The sequence below is a fragment of the Eublepharis macularius genome, chromosome 2 (assembly GCF_028583425.1).
Source record: "Eublepharis macularius isolate TG4126 chromosome 2, MPM_Emac_v1.0, whole genome shotgun sequence".
Taxonomy (NCBI): domain Eukaryota; kingdom Metazoa; phylum Chordata; class Lepidosauria; order Squamata; family Eublepharidae; genus Eublepharis; species Eublepharis macularius.
Genome location: NC_072791.1, coordinates 70,542,695 through 70,566,903, shown reverse-complemented (window position 1 = coordinate 70,566,903; position 24,209 = coordinate 70,542,695). Strand labels below are relative to the sequence as shown.

Sequence of the window (24,209 nt, the reverse complement as noted above, 5' to 3'; positions counted from 1 at the left end):
GGATAGTGTTTATGCTGCTTGTGTTCTATATTGTCATTTTTATTTGTAAGCCAGCTGAATCAGGACTCTGAAGATGTGGCATAGAAATGTTCTAAACAAAGACAGAAGTATACTTATAATTCAACAAATTAGTGGTGGGGGGAGTCTCAATTTTTAGCTTTACAGTGATTACAAGATACCCCTCCCTAATTTCCTGTGATCATAGTTTGGATTGCAGTTTACAATTAATATCACCTTAATTTCTCCACTGTCTGTTGTGATATGTTGTACGATCTTTTGTAATTGTGCCTCATGTATTTTATAGAGGTCGACTTCCTTTCTTCTTTAAAGTTGGGTTCAGTATAACATGCGCTGTCAAGGATTTCCAGAAGTACAGTGTGAAAACAAATGCCTTTCTGCTCCTGGACTGTGACCAGCTTTACTATAGGAAATTTTGTTCATTTTAAAAATACTTACCCAGTACTCAAGACTAGCCCTCCCAGCTTTGATCTTGAGCATAGCTGGGAAACCTTTTCAGTGCTAGATTGTAGAGTGGCATAAGTTGTAAGATCTATAAATTGGTGTGGTAGTGAAAAATTAAAATTATTACTATCTAGGGAAGAAAATTAAAACCCGATGTGTTTAGAGAAATTAGTTGTTCTTCAGTTCCGCAATAACTCTTGCTTCTCCTCTCACTCTTCACTCAGTAATACAAGGAATGGAGGAAGAATTACTCATTTTGCTTAGTGGTTCAGAATTTGGAATTCCTAAATCAGGTCTTGGTTAATGCTAACACTTGCTTTTGAAGCAAGATTATTTGTAAATATATGCTTTGGCTTTTTCAGACAACAGGACAGACAGCATGGCAGCCTTTTAGGATGTTGATGTGCTGTACAGCAGCTTCAAGAATACCACATACTTTGTGTTCAACTGTTGTTTGTTCAGAGAATCCAAATGACATTATAAAACATTCTTCTTCATTTGCATTTCTAATATTAGAAAGACAGACTCTGTAAATATTCCAGTCATAAGATAAAACTGATTTGGCAATATCATCACAGAACTCTATATCCTGGTTCAGTCTTTGCACCAAAAATGTCTACAAGAAGCCTTTGAAATTCACATAGCAGTGTCTGGCCTCTCTGCTATACTGAATCTGAGAAGAATACTAAGTAACCTGGAGATGCATAGATGAATCTGCATAAGGATTATAGATGGAAAGATTTGTTTGGTGGCAAACTAGCAATGAATATCTTTTAAGCTATTAAATTTCAGTTACTCCAGGTTAATGCTTATAAAACATAGTTGTTTGATAAATGAAGTGGTGGCGATGAACTTGGTGATACAAGCAACATTTCCATGTATAATAACATGTTCATGAAGGTGGTTGGGTGATGCCTGATTTTTAAAAACAGGAGTGTGTGTAGCAAAAATAATTTATTTTTGATATTTGACCTAAACATAATGCATGCACAACTGCTTCCATGTTTTCAAGGGCTTCCAGAAACAGCCACAAAGTATGGTAGAGCAGGACAGGATTAGAATCAGTTCCAGAGACCACATTGGTAATTACAAGATGCAGATCTGGTGTCATACCTTGAGCTGGAGCAGCTGACAGGGTCTACTGCTGGTGCCCCTCCCCAAATGTCATTTCACATGGACATACAGGCAGTGAGAGGGCTCAAAAACCAAGTGATGGTGAAAGACATATGAGAGAGTGAAGGGAGAAGGGCATATAGGCAAGGGAACAGGAACTCTATCTAGGGCTCTCAAATCATGGAACAGGCCCTGGTTAAATGAAGAAATGGTTTATTCACTAGATCTACTGTTGCTGAACTCTGTGAAGGATAATTGGCAACACCTTTCAAATGCTCGCCTTTATCTCTACAGCCGTAAGAACTACAGCCATATAATGCAATACTAAACATTTTGGTTCACATAGAAGCTACTGCATCTCTTGAGGTGGTAGAAATCATAGCTTTTGATAACATGATCTGCCCTATATACTTGGGGAACATGTTTGGAGTATCCCAGCACAGAGTAGAATTCCTGTAGTGAACTGCCTTCCATAGATTATTTGTATTGCTTACTAAATTCCCCCTGACCAATAAAATAACTCAGGGATTTGACTTGAACCATTTTATTACTATGCAATTAATATGGGTTTATTGCTATTAAGCAGTGCTTGATTAAATTCACTTTTCAGTAGCATTTACTGTTATGAGCAGCCAAAACTGCAAACCAAAAACTTGTAGCCATGTTAATCCTGCAGAACAGAAATGCAGAGCAAAGGTGATACATTTTTTGTTGGACTAGTTAGTGTTCAAAATGCCATAGAATGTTTTAAGAAACAGTTTTGACAGTGTTTGGATTTTTAATCTCTCAGCCACATCGCAATATCTGTCTTCCAGATCTGGTTGCTGTTTTGAGTCCTAAAGGGCCTCTTCGTATGCTGGTTGAAACAGCTCAAGAAAGAAATGAAACACTGTTCCCAGCGCTTATTTACTCATGTAAGTATATGGAGAATTGTAATCTGATGCCTATTTCTAAACTGAAAGAAAATGTTACTAAACCAGCTGATTTTCTGCTCAACTACATGAGGCTAGTTGAGCAGCTGTGAGTCAAATTTTCATTTCCTTGGGCCTCAAGTCCTTGTTTATTGTTGATTCAGAACTTTGAACTTTGTTCTGTGTAAGATGTTCCAAGATAAAAAGAACATTTTGTGCTTTTAAGACTGTTTCATATAATATTAAGTAAAAATGTAAGGAGAGAAAGGGTCAGTAGTATTGGTTCGCTCAAAGCAATATATCAGTTTCCACAATAGATCTCTTTGGGTTGGATCCAAAGTTCTAAAAGCAGAGTAAAGCTTACAGAATGGAATTTGCCACCCTCCTCCTCTGTCTCTAGCCTCTTTAGAAAGTTATTCTAAAAGATCAAGGGACCATTAGGAAATGTGTGGGAAGTGATGCGAGGAGTTGCAGTGGGAAAGGAGAACGACGCAGGAGCATATATAAGTGGGATGGGAGAGTGATTTCTTTCCATTTCTTCTGAAGCACTGTGTCCTATAACTGTTTTTACCAAGGTCCAGAAGACCTGAGAAAGGAAAGGATGGTGGCCATTTTTTAACAAATGAAGCTGCCTATATTCTATAATGGTCAGTATACCCTGACTAGTAGCAGATCTTCCACATCACTTACTACCCAATCCTCTTAACTGGAGGTGCTGGGGATTGAACCTGGAACCTTCTGCATGGAAAGAAGATACTCTACCATTGAGGCAAAGCCTTACCCCTCTTCTGCAAGTTCTGCTCAATGGAAGTTGGTTTCCAACTCTAAATTCATTAATTTACTTATCAGTGGGCCAGAGGCAGAAAATATTTGTCGCTTTTGTAGTATGCCTATCAAATACTTTAAGTGCTGGAGATTGAAAAGTTTTTTTAAAATGATTTCATGAGACTTGTATCTGCTGATACCTATGTAACCTACTGAGATTTTTTAAAAGATGGGATATTCAACTGCTCAACCAGTGCAATCTTACACATTATCACATATGCTTAATTCTAACAAGTCTGCCAATTTTTGTAATTCCATTACAATTTTATGGAACAGGGAGTTGTGCTTTTCAGCTAGAATGTCAAAATTTCAGAAGAATAGTAATCATTCAGTTAGAGGCTAGTCAGCTGACAAGCCAAGAAAATAGCGTTCTCCCACTTACAGACCCTTTGCATAAGTACACTCTTAACTCTTTGGTTAGACAGCCTTTTGTTTGTGTAGACAGTAGCTGAATAATGAACACACCATGGTTTGTTTATGATGAAAATGAGCTTGGAAGTCTTCTGACTCATGTGCTCCCCCCTCCTCCCTTTTCTCTCTTCCCTTTGCATACAAAGCTGAGGCTTTTTCCTTTGAAAGAAACTCCACTTTGTTATGATGCCTGAATTCAGATATTTTAACAAATTTCTGCTTGTTTCTTTCCTCTGTGTGCATGTGTGTGTTATGTGCCATCAAGTCATTTTCAGCTTACTGTGACCCTATGAATTAACAACCTCCAAAATGTATTATCATTAACAGCCCTACTCAGATCTTGCAAACTGTAGGCTGTGGCTTCCTTTATTGAGACAAGCCATCTCATTTTGGGTCTTCTTATTTTCCTGCTGCCTTCCACCTAGAAACTAGCTATAGTTTGTTAAATTGAAGATTTCCTAGTTTGAAAGGAAGCACAGTTTATGTTGCTCCACTGTCAGCTTCACAAACTTCCTGGATCATCATCATCACAAAGAAACCCGAGTTAGTTCATTATGTCTGAATACAGCCTGTGTTGTAGCATAATAAGCTTCACAAAAAATACTACAATGGTACTATTATGTAATCGGCCTGTGGCAGAAAAATAGCATGATTTTTACTTTTAATAGTGGGTTAACCAGGGCTTGATCTTTCTCCTCAGCAACGATGATATGGCTGGTGAACATGGCTGAGGAAGACCCTGAAGCCCAAAAGAGAGCTCCCAAAAGATCCACTTATGATACACAAAGTAAGGATTTCTCTTGAGTACCTTTATGTCTTTTTCCAGCTTGCTTTGAAAGGATTACATGAGTATCTCCCAGGTTATTGTATTTATATTTATTTAAAACATTTATACCTACCTTACCTAATGTTACTTTTATTGACTGGTTCCATTGAAAGCCATAACAATAAATCAGGAACAATAAATACAGTAAAATCATCACTTATCAGGATGTCATCCCATAACCTCAGATCTGTTGGGTGAAAGAGCCTGATCTCTGCTACAGATGTTCTTGCACCATGTGAGCCGCCGCACCACCTGGCCTGCTTGTCCCACCTTCGGCCATCTTCCCAAGTGTGTTGAAGAGAAGTTCTCCCTAAGCCTCAGAAATAGGCAGGGGAGGGGGTTGCATAACCTAGTTTCTCCTCCTGCCTACTGTGCCGTGAACCTTCTTCGCTGTTTTATCAATGGTCAGGCCAGCACTCTTCCCCAGCCTCACTGGAAGCCCTTCCCTTTATAGCACCCTTTCAGCCCGCCCCCTCCTGGGACAGCTAATCTGCCTCCTTGCTTTCCTGTCCCTTGTGCACCCCACCACCTGCACCCTCCAGGGACTGGCTCAGCCTCTGCCAGTCAGTGGGGAGTTCCTCCTTCCCTCTGGGGCAGCACCCAATGGGAAGACAGCTCCAGTATCCCTGGGTCCCACCTCTCAGGCAGCTGGCCCCACCCGTGCCCAGCTGCGATGGGTGTTCGCCCGGGCCTCCCTGCCCCACCGGAGCCAGCGGCATCTGCTGGGGCTCTGCAGGGCGTTGGAGTGCTGCTGTGCCACCGTGCAGCTCAGCTGGTCTGCAGCGTTCTCCTGCTGCTGCCGCACTGCCAGTGGTCTCAGCTGGGTTTTGGAGTGCTGCTGTGCAGCTCAGCTGACCCAGAGTGTCCTCCTGTTTCTTGGCCGCCCTCAGGAGCAGACTGCGTTGCCCCTCTGATGGGTAAGGGGGCCGGGGCCATGGGAAGCAGCAGGGGCTCAGTTGGGCTCTGGCCTCAGCTGGTGGCGGGCAGGGGTTGAGGTCAAGTCCAGGGCCGCTACAGGCGGCTCCAGACACACCAAGTGTTATAGGCACACATTCAGTAAGCAGTGACTAGACTCACATGAGTATCTGAAGAAGTGAGCTGTGGCTCACGAAAGCCCCTCCTGGGACAGCCAATCTGCCTCCTTGCTTTCCTGTCCCTTGTGCACCCCACCACCTGCACCTGTGGTTCTCTCTGGGGACTGGTTCAGCCTCTGCCAGTCAGTGGGGAGTTCCTCCTTCCCTGTGGGGCAGTGCCCAATGGGAAGACAGCTTCAGTATCCCTGGGTCCCACCTCCCAGGCACCTGGCCCCACCCATGCCACAAATTTTGTTAGTCTTATATGTGCTACTAGACTCTTACTCTTCTCTACTGCTACAGACAGACACGGCTACCCATCTTGATCTAGACCCTCATGGGAAGGGCAGAGGCACATGTTGAGTAAGATGGATCCCAGATTCCAAAGTGTTTTAATTATAATAACCAGCACTTGGAATTGGAATCTTAAGTTAATTGTTAACCAGTGCAATTGATGAAGAATATGTTGGACAAGCAAGAGACTTGCAAGGACTTGAAGGAGCATCTCATTTCTTTTCCCCTCCCACTCTTTTCTCTTCCCCTTTTCTGAAAGCCCACCAGCCATCCAACCTTCTTTTATCTGCCCCCCTCCCCCATCTCCAGCTTTCCCTCCTTCCCTCCCCCTGACAGCCTCTCCCCAGGAAAGGTCTGGCCTAGTTACCAGCCAGGCTTGACACAGTTGCACCGTGGTGAACCTGCAAACACTTGAAGGGAGCACCTCACTTTCCCATGGATCCATTTTCCCACATTATTTTCTCTTTCCTGGTAGCCCCCGTGATCTCAGCCTTCTCTGTTTCCTTCTCCTCTTCCCATCCACCAACCAATAGACCTTTTATCTATTCTCCCATCTTCAGCTATATTTATTTATTTACTTCATATATAACCCCCCTTCTTATCATGGCGAACGAAAGCAGCTAGCTTCATTTACCTTTGCTCCACTTTATCCTCACAACAACTCTGTGAGGTAGGTTAGGCTGAGTGTATGTGACTGGCCCAAAGTCACCCAGTGGGCTTCCACGATGGAGTGGGGTTTTGAACCAGCGTCAAATTGATACTGAATCCAGACAAGATGGAAACAATAACCAAGGTATTGGCTATCACAGCCCTTGGTGGCTTTGGCCCCTCATATCTGCAAGACTGCCTCTGTGCTCTGCCACAGTGACTTTGCTCATCAGAGCCTTCTGCAGGTACCACCTTGAAAATGGGCAAAATCAGCAACTGCCTATACATGTGTATTCTCTGTTATGACCCCAATCTTTTGGAATGGTCCACACGATGAGAAAAGGAAGGCTTCCACTCTCCTGGCTTCCTGCAAACTGCACAAAACTGATTTATTCAGGAGGGTTTTTTTTACAGAGTATAATGAAATGATTCAGAAAGATGCTTTGGTAAATAGATTGAGACAGTGGACTATACTACTATGTACTATCTGTTGTTGTAAATAACCTACTACATAATTTCTACATTTTTTAATGTGTAATGTGTAAATGCTTATGCTTTGTTTCAGCAGTGTTTCAGTTCTGTATCAGGTATCTGCTTGTCTTCAAGTTTCTGCAATCCAAATCCTATCACATTGTTTATTGAATGCCCCAGCCTGTTGACTGTGCTGATTTACATATTGTAATCTGCCTTGATGCTAAGTGAGAAAGGCGGACTACAAATAAGATAAATAAATAAGATCTGGCAGCATCTCCAAACTACAAATCTGCTCCTTTATGGGGAGTGCAACTACATTCAGAACAGGATATATACCAATTCCTGTGTCAGACCTTCTCTCCCCACCAGAAGCACTTCTGTTTGGTCAGGATTAAGTTTATTTTGCTAGCTCTCATCCTTCTCAAAACTGCCTCCATGCACCTGGTCATGGTTTATACAGTCTCCTTGTGGGATCTGCTGAAAGTGTGAGATAGAACTGAGTGTCATTTGCATATTGGTGGCAACTCAGCCCACATCTCCAGGGTGCATCTCCCAGCAGCTTTAAGTTGATGTTGAAAAGCATGGGGGACAAAATGGAACCTTGTGGGACCCTGCTGGCCAGAGGCCAAGTGGTGGAGCAGCAGTCCTTCAGGTACACATGGTTTGCAGTTGTCATACCTGGATTTTTTCACAGCTAAGTTTAGAATTGAGTTATTTATTTTTACCCATCTTCTCATTGTTAAAGCGTGAATTGTTGGCAGAATTATCACATGACAGTTGTTACAGAAGAATGTTAAAAACCATTTATCTCTGTTTTTCAATCACAGGAAACCAGACTCAACGTGAAAGTGCAGAGTCTGATGATGGAGGATTCAATCAAGAATGGGAGCAACAAAGAGATAATAGGATAGGGCCTCTGGAATCAACCCCTGAAACACGAGCCGCTGTTCAGGCTCTCCCCAGTAATTCCCTAACAAGTGAAGATCCAGAGGAGAGTAAGTAAGATTTCCAGATAAACATGCATTAACTTACAGGGCAACAGTGTGTGTACAGAGCTATTGTACTTATCTGGTATGCTGGGGGCCATTGCAAAAGGAGCTGTTGCTTTGACTGTAGACTTTTGCAGGAAAAGGAAAAGAGAGGGGGATTATAATTCCTTACACTCAGAAACCAAAGCATGATGTGTTTCTATATGGAGAAGCTGCTAAAGTCAGTTTGCTTGACACTATTTAAATGAGACTGTAAACCTATGCAGTTGAGAGATGTGTAAAGAACTGCATTTGATGGGCCCTGAAATCATTCTTTGGACAGCTGCTGCCCACAGAGGAGAGAGTATTCTTATGGCCTTAGAGATGCATGTCTGCTTGCTCCTGAATATCACCCCCTAAATAGTCTTAGACTATGCTCTCTGAGGTAAATGGTCTTAGGTATTCCCTCAGCTGCCACATCCTCCTGCCCTCCTTCTGGGCACCCTGTGTTGCAGAGAGGAGTTTGTTTCCAGCTCAGGATGGTTGGAATTTTATATCCTCAGTTGGCCTCATTCCTAGTTAGTGCTGCCCCTTCCTGTTACAGTTCCTCCTCAGGGTGGAGCCAGTCACCAGCATTTCTCTGTTGGCAGCCCTCTATATGAATGTGGCAGACTTTCTCCTTCTATGGGCTATGTTGGTCCTGTGGGTCTACCACCTTCCAGTATTGCCTGCTATCTTACAGCTTCTACTGGGCTTTTCCCCACCTGCATACCATGTTAGGGCTCTGGATTCCAGACTTCTTGTCATTCTACTTCAGATATGTTTCAGATGTTCTTCTCAGTATCAGAAGGTGAAACATAGATGCTTCAGCCATTTCTACTTCATAATCAAGGTTAGGAGGAAATAATAGTATTTGTAGGTTTTGGTTCTTATGCTCTGGATTCTTGCATGTGAATATTGGATCTGCACAGTCCAAGAAGACATGTACATATCTTAGATCTTAGAAAGGATGTGAACTTTCTGAATCAGTATGAACTCGGGAAATCATGCCATTGTAATCACAGTTTTCATGGTTTGCAGGGAATCTGCTGTAAAGTTACTCAGGAACTGCAGAATATTCTGTACTTTGGTTTTTCTAAGGATATGGCTAATTTCTGTGATATCCCAGATCAATAGCAGCATAGTGTCCAAATTGTAATTTGCTAATGGATTTGTAGGCAGACACAGGAGAGAAGCATGTGCACATTCACTGTACTTTTAGCACATGAACCCACCACAGAAGGGTGGGAGCATGTGGTGCATATTCAGAGAAAGAGGTAGTCTGTGTATTAAATTTTATAAGATACACACACAAGAACTATACAATTCATTGTACATGCTAAAGGGGACTTGGGGACTTAGTTTTGTTTTCTTAACAGCAGACCTCACACATAGCAAACTACAGTTAAAATGAAGGATACTTTGAAAAAGCAGCGTGTATGTGGTGTGGTATTGTATATGGATTTGCAGCCCTGACCTAGAATTCCCATGCTAGCCCGATCTCTTCAAATCTTGGAAGCTAAGCAGAGCTAGCCCCTGTTAATTCCTGAATAGGAGACCACCAAGTAAGTCCTGAGTCTCTGTGCAGAGGCAGGCAATGGCCAAGCTGCTCTGTTTATCTATTGCCTTGAAAATTCTGTAGGGTCACCATAATTCAGCTGTGACTTGTGGCACTTTACACATACATGGATCTGCTGGGAGGGCTCATTGCATATGTCAGAGGTACACAGAATTATACACTGCCCAACTGAAAGGGAGAAAGAATAAGGCATAATGATGTGACTGGCGGTGTTTCTATGGGGTAAGTTTGTCCTTACCATAGATGCAGGTAAGTAGAATAAGAAAACATCTGGATACTTGACTAGGACAGAGCTCTTGCAGAGAGTAAAGTTTGGCTGCAGGTTGCATTATCTCCTGTTTGGCAACAGGGTGCTTGAGGATGAGAACTATGGTTAATAAAGACTACTGGGTTTGGGTATGCTAGGTCAGAGCCATCATGATAATTTAGAGGCTTGAGAAAACAATAAGTTGCTGCCTGGTTCTTATTTAATTAGATGAAAATGCAGAAATCCTCGTGTTTTCTGTTAATTAAATATTATACTTCTAAAATATCTACCAAGCCAATAATTATCACAAAATTGGATCTAACGGTTTATACAGTACAATCACAAACATAACTTTAATCCTGAAGATGCACCATAATTTGATAAGTGTGTCTTTAAAAAAATAATAATTTGCTAGGAAGCATAGAGTACTGGATACAGTTTGGTACACTGGCAAACCACCATTTAAGTAGGAAATGCAAACTCTAAGGAAATTATTTGCTCTGTGAGCAGGAGAACAGAAGCTGTTGTTTACCAAAAACCTGTAATCAAGTAAGACACATGTTTGTAGTGGCCCATACATCATGATATTAGATGTCAGCATTCACAGACTAGGGATTAGAGATGTGCACTTAGGAAAAAAATGGTAATTTTTAGATTCAGATTTCAGGAATGGTTTCTGTGTTGGTACTCTGGATTATTCAGGTACTCAGTTATTCAGATCTCTGTTTTTGGATTTAGACTTTTTTAATCTCAAGTCTGTTATTCCCTTTGGGGGACTCTTTCGGGGGGGGGCTAGAGTGGCTGTTTTTCAAGCATGTGATGCTAAAATTGCAGGGAACCTAGTCCTGCCTTTCCACTGAAGAACCAACCCCCTCCCAAGAGATCAAAGAAGGAGAGGGTTTCATCAACAAAAGTCTTCAAAGGGCCCTGGAAAGCGTTTGGGGAGAGTGGTGGAAGGGACAATAAAACAGAGTATTTTCCTAATAAACTTCCTCAGATTAACAGCACAAACCAGAAGGCACAGAACAAGATAGCACTCAATGCCACTGAAGCTGAGAAATCAATTCCAGGCCCTTGCTGATATGACAGAATCACTGGCAGACGTACAACAACAAGTGACAATCACTGGCAGAAGTATAGTAACAAGGATTGGAAAGAACAAATAGGCATACCATGAATCTACAAGCAAATAACTTTAGAAGGAAAATGAGAGTCTTGGTGATCGGTGACTCTCTGCTGAGGGGTATGAAATATAATGTATTCACGCCTGACCCCATGGCCTGAGAGGTGTGTTGCTTGCCAGGGGCAAAAGTCAAGAATATCTATCATAGACTGGATGGCCACGCTAGGCAAACCAACAGACCATTATCCATTTGTGATGGTTCATGTGGGAACAAATAACACAGCTGTGAACACCATTGAGTGCATAAGAGCTGACTATGAAGCCCTCGGGAGACAACTGAAAGGAATGAGGACACAGGTAGTATTCTCTTTGATCCTACCGGTCAGAGGAAGAGGAATGCAACGGGAACAGAAAATTATGGAGGTGAACCACTGCCTGCGTTCATGGTGCCAGCAGGAGCCATTTGGATTCTAGGATCATGGTCTACGTTTTCTTGAAGATGGCCTGCTTGCATGTGATGGACTCCACCTATCAAGGACAGGGAAGAATGTGTTTGGAAGAGACCTGTAGAGATTCCTTGGGAGGGCTTTAGATTGATGTCATAGGTGAATGGAGACAACTGTCATTGGAATTTCAGGGAAGAAGGATAGCAAATAGCAAAGGCCTATCTGGGAAGGCCAGATCAAAGAGAGAAAATGTTGCAAGGCTTCTGGTGCCTATATACCAATGCCCAAAGCTTGGGCAATAAGAAGGAGGAACTTGATCTACTAATGCAGATGGAAAGATATAGTAGGCATAACAGAGACTTGGTGGGATGATTCTCATGAGTGGAATACAGTAGTGGATGGGTATGAGTTATTCAAGAAGAGATGGAGTGGCACTGTATGTGAGGAAAGGGCTTGATTTTCAGGAAATACTGGAAGAGGAGAGGGACAACCCAGTAGAAAGTGTCTGGGTGAAGATAAAGAGCAAGAGTCCAGCAGCATTTATGAGACTAACAAAATTTGCATCTGGGATAGCCAGGCACTGTAGGGCAGCCATCAGAGAGACCAAAGCTCAGAATGAGCTGAGATTGGCCAGGGGGGTTCGCCACAATAAAAAGACGTTCTTCAGATATGTGAGGAGCAAACTGAAGATGAAGGAGACGATACTGCAATTGCTGGATGAAAATGGAGAAACTCTGACAGAGTACAGAGAGAAGCCAGAAAGACTCAATGCCCACTTTGCCTCGTTTTCTCCCACCTAGAAATGGTAGTAGGCAGAGCATGGCTTTGGGCTGCTGGTTGACATGGGCAGAGAAGTTGTGAAGAATCACCTTGCTGCACTGGATGTGTACAAATCCCCTGGAACAGATGGGGTGCCCCCAAAGGTGCTTAAAGAATTTTCAAAAGAGCTTGCAGACCTTTTGTCAATCATCTTCCAGGTCTCTTGGAGGACAAGTGATGTGCTGGGAGACTGAGGAGGGCAAATGTCATCCCAATCTTTAAGAAAGGGGAAAAGGACAATCCTGGGAACTATAGGCAGATCAGCCTGACCTCTGTCCCAGGGAAGATACTGGAACAGATATTAAATGCATCAATCTTCAAGCATCTGACAGACAATATGGTGATCTGGGAAAGTCAGCATGAATTTGTCACTAACAGGTCCTGCCAGACCAATCTCCTCTCATTCTAGGATCAAGTTACAGGCTTACTGGATTGCGGGAATCCTCTTGATGTGGTTTATCTGGATTTCAGTAGAGCTTTTGACAAGGTTCCTCATGATGTTCTGATGAGTAAACTGGTGGACTTTAGACAGGACTCTAGTATGGTTAATTAGAGAGGGAACTGACGGGATAACTGTGCCCAAAGAATAGTTGTCAATGGCATCACATCTAATTGGAGAGAGGTGTCCACAGATCTCAGTCCTGGACCCAGTGCTTTTCAATATTTTTATAGATGATCTGGACGAAGGTGTGAAGGGATTACTCATTATGTTTCCAGATGACACCAAACTGGGAGGAGCAGCAAACACCCTTGAAGTCAGGGATAGAATTCAACAAGATCTGAACACACTAGAAAAGTGGGCAGATTTGAATAAGATGCAATTTTTGCAAATCTTTGCAAATTGCATAGATATGCCCTATTACATTGTTTGTTGAAATGACTTTGAAACCGACTGTACTGACTCACACTGTGTAATTCTTTTTGAGTCTCATTGAGAAAGGTGGACTATAAATAATGTAAATAAAATAAAGACGCCAGGAATCAAACACACAATAGAGCAGCCACTTCCACAAAGCCTCCAAATGCAAATAGAACCAACAGAACTAACATCAAAACAGAGAATCGTAGCCAAACCACAGGCTAGTGTTTGGGGCACCCAAGTTCTCTCTGCAGTCTGTAACCTCTACTGTCACTGGCTTGCAAGAGAAGCCTCAGGATCCACAGCTGCCTTTCATCACTGGCTCTCCTGTGCTTCTCACCCCTGTAAAGAAGAAATACAACACCAGTACAATATGTGCACAAACTTCAGTGTTAAGTGCTTTTGTGGGTTGTTTATTTTAATTGAGATATTCATCTGCTTTCCCAACATCTTTTTCCAGTGTCATTTGTGAGGGAGTATTTTATGAGAGTATCAACAACATTTTTGGCACCATATATATTTTCTGCACAGAGGTGCTGAGTCCAACAATAACTTTCTCTGCCACACAGCAGCTAGGATTTAGTTGGATTGTTTATTATTTTGACCTTTTTTACACTCTCCGTGTGCTCCTGATCTTTTCAGAAGTGAAAGCTCATTTATTTGGCCAGGAGTTGCTTGTTTCATTACGCATCTCTGCATTGGGCTCAAATTTCTCTCCACTATTGTCTGCTCCTCATTGAAAAAGGAGTTCTGATTGAAAGAAAGATCCTGTGAAAATGCTGTCCTCGTTGTAAAAAAACTGCCAAATCAACCAGTCACCAACCTGAGAATGCGACGTGCCCTCCCCACCAGTTGGAATGAAGTGGGCAGCGTGCCCTCCATGCATGCACCTGCTGCTGGAGAAGTGAAACTGCAATAGTGGGAGTGTGGGGAAGGCCGCTGCGCAGTGTGCCTCTGTTCCTGGAGTGGCAGAAGCAGCAGCAGGCCAGAAAGCCTGAGGAAACTGCCCTGCAAGCAAGTCACACACAGTTCCCAAGCCATCCAGAAGCAGGGCACCCATCCTAGCAAGACAGCCCTGGGCCCGTGCGCTATGAGGCCAATGCAGCCCTCCTCCCCACAAGTATCCGCTGCCGGGAAAGTGAATCAGCGATGGCAAGGGGGGGTGCAGAGAGGCTGCTGCAAGGCATGCCTCCATCGCTGGAGTAGCAGAAGTGGCAGCAGGCCAGAGAGCCTAGGGAGGTTGTCCCACAGGTGAATCACACACGCAGTCCCCAAGCCAGACAGAGGCAGGGTCCCCACCCAGCAAGAGAGCCATGAGCCCATGTGCTGCGAGACCAGTGCAACCCCCCTCCCCACACACAGCTGCTGCGGGAGAAGTGGAACAGTCACAGAAAGCGGAAGTGAGGAGAGGCTGCCGTGAGGCACACCTCCATCCCTGGAATGGCAAAAGCAGCAGCAGGCCAGAGACCCCGGGGAGGCTGCCCTGCAGACAAGCCACACATGGTACCCAAGCCTACCAGAGACAGGACACCCAGTACCCCACACAACTGAGGAAGAGGAAGAATGGGGGAGGGCACATCTCCTCATCTCCACAACTGTAGCATACAAAAGTTCTGGGTAAAACCATTTCAGTCTGAGAGATTTAGGCAGTCTGTTCCTAGCCACTAAAGCTAGTATCTGTTGAGAAGTCTTGTGCTATCTCCTCAAGGCACAAGTGCTGAACCTTGAAAATCCATTTTGCATTTTTTTGCTCTGGGTGATCCTGATTGCTGTGATTGTAAGCTGAGTGATCTATAATTACACTGTGTGGCAGAGATTCCTTGGGTTTCAAGTAGTGCAAAAACTTTTAGATTACATGTATAGATAGAATGTAGGTGCTGATCAGAGAGACACTCTTCAGGATGGCCAAAGCAAACTGAAAAGACTGTGCCATGGACAGGCTGAGCACCCACAGGAAGCTTACAGGGGAAAGAAGAGGAGCCAAACAGGCCAGTCATTGCACAAGGGGCAGGTCTGGGGCAGATGGATGAAAGGCAAATGTAAATACTGCATAGGAGTCAGACACTGCATGTTCTCCCATTCAAGGAAAAGACACAAGAAACCAGCATCCATTTAACTCAGGTCATGTTGAGATGATCACTGAAGGTATCGAATGCTGTGTATATATCAGAAAAACATTCTACACAGCATAGCACCAAACGGAGCAAATAATCCACGTGTAAATGGTCTTTGTTTGAGAACACAATTTGGAATATGGAGTTCATATAGTGCTAGTCAAATCGGATAACTTCCCTGCTGTTTCTTTCTGTTTCTGAGCTTTAAGTTTTTAAAAGCATTTCCCACCAAGCTCCTCAGACTGAGAGAATGCAGGCAAAAGCATGTGCTCACTTCATTCATTCTTAACGTCTCAAAGTTCAGGGTACTTTGCCTCCAACTGCCTCCCCAGTGGCCTCCATCACTATGGCTATCCTGGGAGTGGCCATGGGGAGGGGGAGACTCTATCCAGAAGGGGAGGTGGGAGGAGCAGTAGCCTCTCCCACTAAAGAATCTGTCACGCCCCCTAGCGGGGGCGGCGAGTCCAACTCTGGGAGGGAGGCTCTGAGCGGGTCCATCCTGTGCCTCTGCCGATATCATCTATGTGGGCGGTAGCGAAGCCCTGGCAATGGGCGAGGGCCCGGTCGACCAACCATTGAAACGTCACCGCCACCTCCCCATGTAGCCCGAAGGGCATGACCCGGAACTCAAACAGCCCCTGGGGGGTCGCGGTGGTCTTCTACTGGTCTTGGCGGGCCATGGAGGCCTGCCAGTACTCCTTCGTGAGGTCGAGGGTGGAGAGGTAGCGGGCTGACCCGAGCTGATCGATGAGCAGGTCCCCCCGGGGCATAGGGTGGGCGTCAAATTTCGCAGTTTTGTTCACCTCTTAGTAATCTATGCAGAAGCGGATGGATCCGTCGGGCTTTGGGACCAGGACGATGGGGCTGCGCCACTCGCTTCGGGAGGGTTGTATGATCCCCATGCTCAACATTTTGTCCACCTCTCGGGCCATGGCGTCCCATTGCTTGTGGGGTAGCGGCCACTAGGCCATCCGGGCCACCTGCTCCGGGGCAGTGGGGATGGTGTGCTCCATCAGCGGCGTCCGCCTGAGGCATTTAGAGAAGCAGCCAGGTGCGGCGCACAGGTCGCAGAGTTGGTCACGCTGTTGGGGATCCAACACCTCGTCTATCTTAGGGGTATTCTCCTCAGGGCTACGGGTCATCCAGGGGAGGTCCCCGTCCGGGGGCTCGAGGAGGTCATCGGCCAGCTGGCAGTTGGCCACAGGCCACTCCCTCCATTCTTTCAAATCATTCACGTGTAGGCGCTTGACCTGCCGCAGGGTGTTTCTGCACTGGACCTCGTATGAGTGAGATCCTAGCACTCACTTCACGTTGAAGGGTCCCTGCCAAGGGTCGCCCCACTTCCCTGGCCCGAAGACCCGTCAGCTGACCAGGACTCGGTCCCCCACCTGGAAGGTCCACAGCTGGGTCCCTTGGTCGTAGTGAGCCTTTTGGGTTTCTTGGGCGGCGGCCGCTCGCAGAGATCCTGCACGTATTCAGGAGCTGGGTGCCCCGAGTCCAGTGGCTGAGGGGCCCACTGACCCTCCATGACCTCCAGTATTCCCCAGGGGTTGCGGCCACAAGAGGGCGAATCCGGTCGACGCCTGGGAGGTCTCCCATACAGCGAAGAGCAGGGGGTTGACAAACAGGTCCCATTGGACAGGGCAGTCATGGGCCAGCTTGCACAGCATTAGCTTCAGGGTCTGGTTAAAATGCTCCACCAGCCCATCGGTCTGGGGGTGGTATATTGACGTGAATATCTGTCGAATCCCCAGGGTGCAGCACAGGTGGCAAGTTATCTTGGCCGTGAAGGGGGTCCCACAATCCGTGATCACCTCCCGGAGAAGGCCCACCTGGGTGAAGAACTTGACGAGGGCCCACATCACCCCGGGAGCCTGCATGGTTCACAGGGGGATGGCCTCCGGGTACCACGAGGCATAGTCTATTAAGACGAGCAGGAACTGATAACCCTGTGCGGTCCGGGGCAGGGGTCCAATGAAATCCATTGTCACCCTCTCAAAGGGTGTGTGGATGATGGGCAGAGGGGCCAATGGGGCCCGCGGGGGCGGCTGCCCCAAGGCCCACTGGCAGGTTGCACAGGTGCGGCAGTGGTCCTTGATATCTTGGGCCACTGAGGGCCAGAAGAAACAGGTCAACACGCGAGCCAGGGTATTGTGCGAGCCTTGGTGGCCGGCCTAGGCGTGGTCGTGGGCGCTGGCCAAGACCATCCCTCAGTATTCCTGGGGCACCAGGAGTTGACGAACTTCTTTACCCCTTGTTGTCGTGAATCGGTACCACACACACCCCTCCTGGAATACCCGGGGCCTCCTGGCCTGCCTGGCATCCCTCATGGTGCCTTCACTCACTGCCACAGCGTCCCGCAGGGGTTTCAGCATCAGGTCCTCGGCCTGGCGGGCCGCAAAGGTTGGGTCCGTGGCCCAATCAGGTGTGGCTATGTCCTCAGAGGTGGGGGCTGCGGTCCCCGGCTCCTGGCCCTCCACAGGTAGGGCCTTCTCTGGGGCACTGGCTGCCTGCAGGTGCTGATGGAAGCATGGCACGTCCCGCCCCAAGAGGATGGGGTAGGGCAGGGCAGTGACACAGGCTAACTCCACCTCCCAAGACAGCCCTTGGCACTGTAGGGGCACCTTGACTACCGGGTATGTCTCCGAGTGCCCATGGAAGCATGCCACGGTGGTGGTGCAGGTGACGGGCAGGCCCGGCAGTAGCAGTCGGGTGTGGATCACCCGAGGTGTTGAGGTTTCTCATTGACTGGGGGCTTAACCATTGGCTAATAATTAAATATGTTACTGCATGTGGTACTTTTAATGACAGGGTTGAATGACAGTAGTAACTTTGTGTCTGCTTAGTGGTTCTGTTTTTCCTTTACAGGGGGAGTGAAGCTTGGCTTAGGAGACTTCATTTTCTACAGTGTTCTGGTTGGCAAAGCCTCAGCAACTGCCAGTGGAGACTGGAACACAACTTTAGCTTGTTTTGTAGCCATTTTAATTGTGAGTATGCTGTTAGGTAGTAATGATCATTTTCTGCTTCGTTCCTTATTATCAAAGTGATTATGAACATAACCAAGAATTCTAGAGGCCTCACTTCAGAATACTGTTTGAAGAGGTTTCTTCAATCCACCTTGGCAAGGTGGGAAAATTCCATGCTATGTGTACAGTTTTGATCACATTTCTTAGGCTACAGTAGCATGTCATGAATGTGCAAACCATGTTTCATGGATTTATTCTTAGGCCAATAACTTCATAGGAAAGTATATGGTATTGGACATTTCTGTGGGATATTTACTATTTATCTTTTCCTAGAATGAACATCAGTTGAGATTTAAGTTCCCAGTTCCCCTGGTCAAGGTGGGGTGGGGGATCCCATGCTCCCAGCTTTAAACCCCCTCCCACATCTTATCTGGCCAGGGGAGGGCGTGGGGAACGGGAGCTACAGAGTGCACTCCAGAGCACACATGACCCCCAGTTTGAGCCTGCGGGGCCTGGCAACCCTAGTTGGGATGCATATCAGTATGCATATGCCTCCGATCTAGTAATTTTGGTAGATCCAGTATCATCTTCTAACTGGTGAATTGGAGTGTTTAGGAATATATACTATTTCTACAGTTCCTTGTGTTTTGAGAGCACATATCCATGGCCTGTCTTGTGGGGAGGGGGGCAAAGGTAAAGGAAATTAGGGGAAAACGTTGCAAGTCAATAAGAATCAGCAGAAACTAGTTGCTTAATTCAATAATGAATTTAATAACCATAAGCAATAGGGGACATACAGAAATTCTGTCTTCTCTTTTAATTGGTCAGTACTTGCTAGGTATAGGGTGACAATAATGAAATATGATGTGTCAGATGACTAACAGATGACAATCATTAGCTCAGTGATTCCCAGCATGAGCCCAGAGCCCCATGACGCCTTATGATAGTTTTCCGGCACCTACTTGCTGTTTAAATCTTGGAAATAAATTCCTAAGTGTGTTGAATAGAACACAGAAGGGTTTCAACTTACTCCCTACTCCCTACAAGCTGACTGGTAAGCAAAGCACTGAACTTATCCCGGACAGGTGTATCTCAGACAGTTCATATACGCTTAAGATTTCTTGACCTGACAGCCTCTGTTGTGGCCAAGAATGGAGCAACACCCTCCTTTCTCTGGAAACAGTATCTCTGCTCCATACCAAAGAGATAATCTTGGATCAAGAAGGGCTTCAGAAAAGTTATCACATTAGCATCTGCAGTGAACACCCATTTCAAAGCAGTTGCCCCTATCATAGGAGTATACCTGGCTTGAAATTTTCCCCACATTTTGGGAAATGGGAAACTGCCCCCCCCCCTTAGCCATTTTGTGAATAACACATCACTACCTTATGGTAGCCATTTGATAGTGGCTTTCACAGAGTTGCCTGCAAGACTTTGCATTATTGGGGGTCCTTGCTTGAGCATCTGAGAGCAGGCTGTGCTGTTTGACATTCACAGTACTAGAGATGAAACCATGGAAAGTTCAGTACAGAAATATCTACTATCAGTGTCCAATGGCAGCCTATGGATTTTCTCTTTAGCAATTACTCAGTAGGACAAAGTGTGTGAACCGTTCCCTAGGGAATCCTCTTATCACTGAAGATCATTCAGGGCAAGTAGCCTTTCATGAAACCAGGCAAGCATAGCCTATGATATCTTGTGGGTTAGAGATCCACTGTCTAACTTATGTATGCTTTTTTTCCCCCAGGGCTTGTGCCTTACCCTCTTGCTGCTTGCCATTTTTAAAAAGGCCTTACCTGCTCTTCCAATCTCTATAACCTTTGGACTCGTTTTCTATTTTGCCACAGATAACTTGGTGCAACCCTTTATGGACCAGCTTGCATTCCATCAGTTTTATATCTAGCACACCTTAAATTGAAATCCTGTGGACATTTGTATTAACTGTAGCAAATGTGGAAGGGAGGAATTATTTCTACCTGTTTGTTAAAACAGCTGCCATACTGGGCTCCACTGGATTCTTCACTGTAAAAATTGGTCTCAGCGAATGTGGTATGAGACATTGTCTTCAACATTCTGAGCTATAATTCTTCATAAGGACCATATGTACTAAAGATGCCTATGCTTCCACCAGCAAGATAACTACTCAGCACAGAGATTTCACTGCACCCCTCTGGAGTGCTGAGAATTGCTCTACAAAGGAGATATAAATCATACTGAACCATCTGAAGAGTTGGCCTGTCTTCAGCTGTGATCAGTACTTTCATCCTGATCCTACTGTGGGTTACCTGGAGAGCAGCGCTCGAACTGTGGTGAGAAGAATTTGTCTCACTTAAAGTAAAAAATCATGCAAGTTATTCTCTGTGTCTGTGTGGTTACATCTTAGATTTTAATTTTCTCTCTGGCACAATAACCCTGTGTACAAATGTTGCAAGTTTGTAGCCTTCTTCAGCACAGAACACACAGTCTCTATTTTTGCTGCCAAATGTTTCTTGGATTCAGTTTGAGGCAGGTTGGTTACATGATCAGAATTTGGATCCTTGATTCCAAAAGATTTTAAATTCTTGCTAGATTGGTATAATCTGTTCCTAGATTTCCTTCACCCTGCTCCCTCACCCTGCATGCCTCTTACACTGAACACTCAGTGTTATGTTTCATCACAGTTAGCTCCATGATTTATTTGTATGGTAAGACAAGAGATACTTTCAAAAGCTACAGAAGAACAATTGTACCACAACAACCAAAAACATGTTTCTTGTTGGTTTTTTTAACCAAATGATGAATGTGTGAATTTCACCTTATTCTCTTTTGTTCTGAAACTTATATTTGTGTAGTATTTTTTGAGATCATTGTGTAAAACAGAATGTGTTATATTGAGGAAACAAAGATAACAAGAGAAAAATTCATATTGTCTGCAGGGCATGTGCTTGTATAATTAACAGAAGACATATTTCCCTGGACGCTTTTTTTACTTTTTACTTTTTATATTGGATCCTTTTTTTCGTAATTTCTTTTTTGTCTAAAACATGACAGCTAGAGATTATGCTACAACCAAGAGGATTCATCTCCATCCCCAAATACTACGTACATAATGGCTGTCTCTCAAATAATTTTTATTTTATAAGACCTAGGGCTGATTCCCACATTGTTTAAAATATGTGTGGTTACTGCCTTGGCATAGTCTTTGGCACACTCACATTAATAACACTACATTTGAGCTGATCGGGCAAGATCAGTAAACAGAAGACTAACTAGGTTTGTGTTTGGTCCTGCTCATAAGAGCAGTCCATTAAAAATCATGCAGGTAACCAATTCTGAAATAACTTTTTTCGTTACCACTTTGGGAATCATTCCAGAAATACTTCTGTGGACGAGCATGTTATGTTAAAAAAAATGCCTAAAACCTTACATGCGTACTTGTAAAACTATGTTTTGTGTTAAGGGCTCTTGCTGTATATCTTTGACTGCCTCATCTTGAGTGCTCTTGAACGCCAGCTGTGCAACGCCTGCCATCCAGAAATTGGAGTATTTCAGTAGAAATAAGATGTACTTGCCCACCTAACCTTATTGCACTGAATGGCTGACAGATGCTTACTGAATTCAGTTTGGCTAAGGATTAATAAAATGAAAAACATATCTTTTCTCTGTCTGACATAAGCCAGAACTAGCTGACTGTTCATGAGGAATCGGATTTGAAATGAACTCTTGACTGTCAGGAGATAAGCTGTTGATATTTTATTTGTAGTGTTCATCACATCTGTGTTCATCTTTGAGAGAGAGAGAGAGAAACCCTTTTATGTCAAATACACAAACAATAGAAAAAGATTTGCCAAAAATTGTTTGGTAGTTGGTAGTATGCACCCCTGAGTCAAGACTCAGCAGAATTGTTAGTATAGTGAGAGCATTTATTTATGTCTGAGTGTGTGTGTGTGTGTGTGTGTGTGTGTGTGTGAGAGAGAGAGAGAGAGAGAGAGAGAAATGTTATCTGAAGAAACAGACTCCAATACAGGCTCTTAGAAAAATGTTTAGAATTCTCACAGGTACTAGTCTTCCACTGCAAAAACCTGTAAGAGTAGATCTATGTCTGGGTTATACCAGTTCAGGCTGCAGCTGAGGTTTGAACGATTGAATGTATTTTTAAAAAGAGAAAGAGAAGAAAATTTCTGCCCACAGAAACATGTTAGGAAGAAAACTAGGCAAGAACTATTCTCCCTGACATGATTTTCTCAATAGAGGAAATGTTTTGTATGAAAATATATTCAATCATGTGAACCCCCATCTGCAGTCTATAGTGGGGTACAGCATCAGTAGAGGTTTATACCTCAATTAGAACTATGTCATTGTCCCACAAGGTTATAGTGGAGATTTATATAGAGCCAAAATTGCTCAGTTATGTGCCTATGCTTTATTCAGCCCTTAAGTTAGGAGACTGAAGATGGAAAGTTACTTTTATCCAATACATTGAATGTTGTGAAGTTTAAATAAAGTACAGGCTATATTATTGGATCTTCAGAAAGCAGAAGCAGAAAATAAAGAACATGAAATGGAAACACCATTTCTGTGATGTATGATTATAGAGGATCAATTGCATTCCAATACCAGATATTTCCTTAAAGACAGCACTAAAGTTAGTGGATTGTAGCCAGAATTAAAACTTGGACACAAGGTGTAGTCACTAATGACAATTTTGATCCTAGAATTCCTAGACATTATTACCTAGAAGCAGCTTGTAGGTAGTACTAGCTTCTTGAGAAGGGACTCAATACAATGACTAAAGTGCTAGTGAGCACGTTAAGCTTCTATCCCATTTGAAAAGGCAGCATACCTCTAGTTTGGTGTATGGCCTAATACACGTATTTCCTAGTCTAGTAAGCCTATCAGATTCAACTGAATGATTGCCTAACATTGTGAATGCTCATCAAGGTTGTATTGTCAGCACTGGTAACTTCTCTAACCGTCAAATTTGAATAAATAGCTTAAGAGACTGCTCTCTAGCAAGCAAGCCGAAGCACTGTAAATACTGTTTTTTCATCTCCTTTTCTGTGTATCAGGATTTATTCTAGCCAGATACCAAAAGTGGCAGTTTCCGCGTCGTCAACAGTACAGTAAAAATTGAGAACGAGGCCTGTCTAAATTCTAGTGCCACTTAATGGTACAAGCTGTAATTACAATATTGACCCGATACAGTCCATTCCAGTCCTGATTTACAAACCTTTCTAAGGGCTGTAGTGAGCTGAAAATAGCTGAACCTTCTTCAAATACAGGGCATTGATGTCTGGGAGTCTTTGGTGAACAAGATCCAAAGTCCACATTTCGTGAAGAAAGATGGTATAAATGTTTTAAAAATAAGATCCTACTTGGGTACTTTAGCTGAAATTTCATCCATGTACATGATAATTGCTTTGTTATTGATGTAGCAAGAGAAACAAATGTTGGAGTACATTAGAGAGAAATGTCAGGATGGATGAAGAAAATATATTCACTGTTTATTGGTAAATAATTTTGGCAGCTACATGTAAAGACCATTATTGAGAAATCTACAGTACTTAGTTTGTACAGTTGCATGATCTTGTCTCGTAATACTGGCCTGCCAGTGGGAATACTGGAATATGGACTAGAATTGGATTCTTTTGCACTCTAGCATATGTGTGTTTTTACAGACATTTGTTTATACATTATCTGAATTCAATGTGAATAAGCCTTTTTAAAACACCTTTCCAATTAAGATATAATTTTGATAGCTTATTGTAATTTTCCCTGTATTTATCAAATTATTCAAAAAATAAAGAATGCATGGGTCATATGATTATCTCTCATTACTTGTACTTTACAAATATAGAATTCTCTGGCTGATGCACACCTGAAGGGCATCTGTGCTCATGTCTGCATATAAAATCCTCAGCTGTTATATTTTATCAATACAGGTTCTCTACCTCAGAGGTAACCAAGGGAACATTTTTTTAAAATCCAAGTAGCTCAAGTAAGTAAACTTTAGTGCTTGGAATAAACATATAT

General features: G+C 43.9%; 1 protein-coding gene across 2 annotated transcripts in view; it reads left to right on the top strand.

The window, feature by feature from the left end:
• PSEN1 (presenilin 1) overlaps positions 1-23,997 on the top strand; it is a 43,076-nt gene extending 19,079 nt beyond the window's left edge. Inside the window, exons 7-11 of one of the 2 annotated variants that reach the window (XM_054970983.1) lie at positions 2,391-2,489; positions 4,423-4,509; positions 7,865-8,032; positions 18,100-18,218; positions 20,045-23,997. In XM_054970983.1, coding sequence (XP_054826958.1) covers positions 2,391-2,489; positions 4,423-4,509; positions 7,865-8,032; positions 18,100-18,218; positions 20,045-20,110 — 539 coding nt within the window. In that variant the 3' untranslated portion in view covers positions 20,111-23,997. Of the gene's footprint in view, positions 1-2,390; positions 2,490-4,422; positions 4,510-7,864; positions 8,033-18,099; positions 18,219-19,944 lie in introns of both variants that reach the window. The other variant, XM_054970982.1, reaches the window with a different exon arrangement.
• Positions 23,998-24,209: the final 212 nt, after the last annotated feature.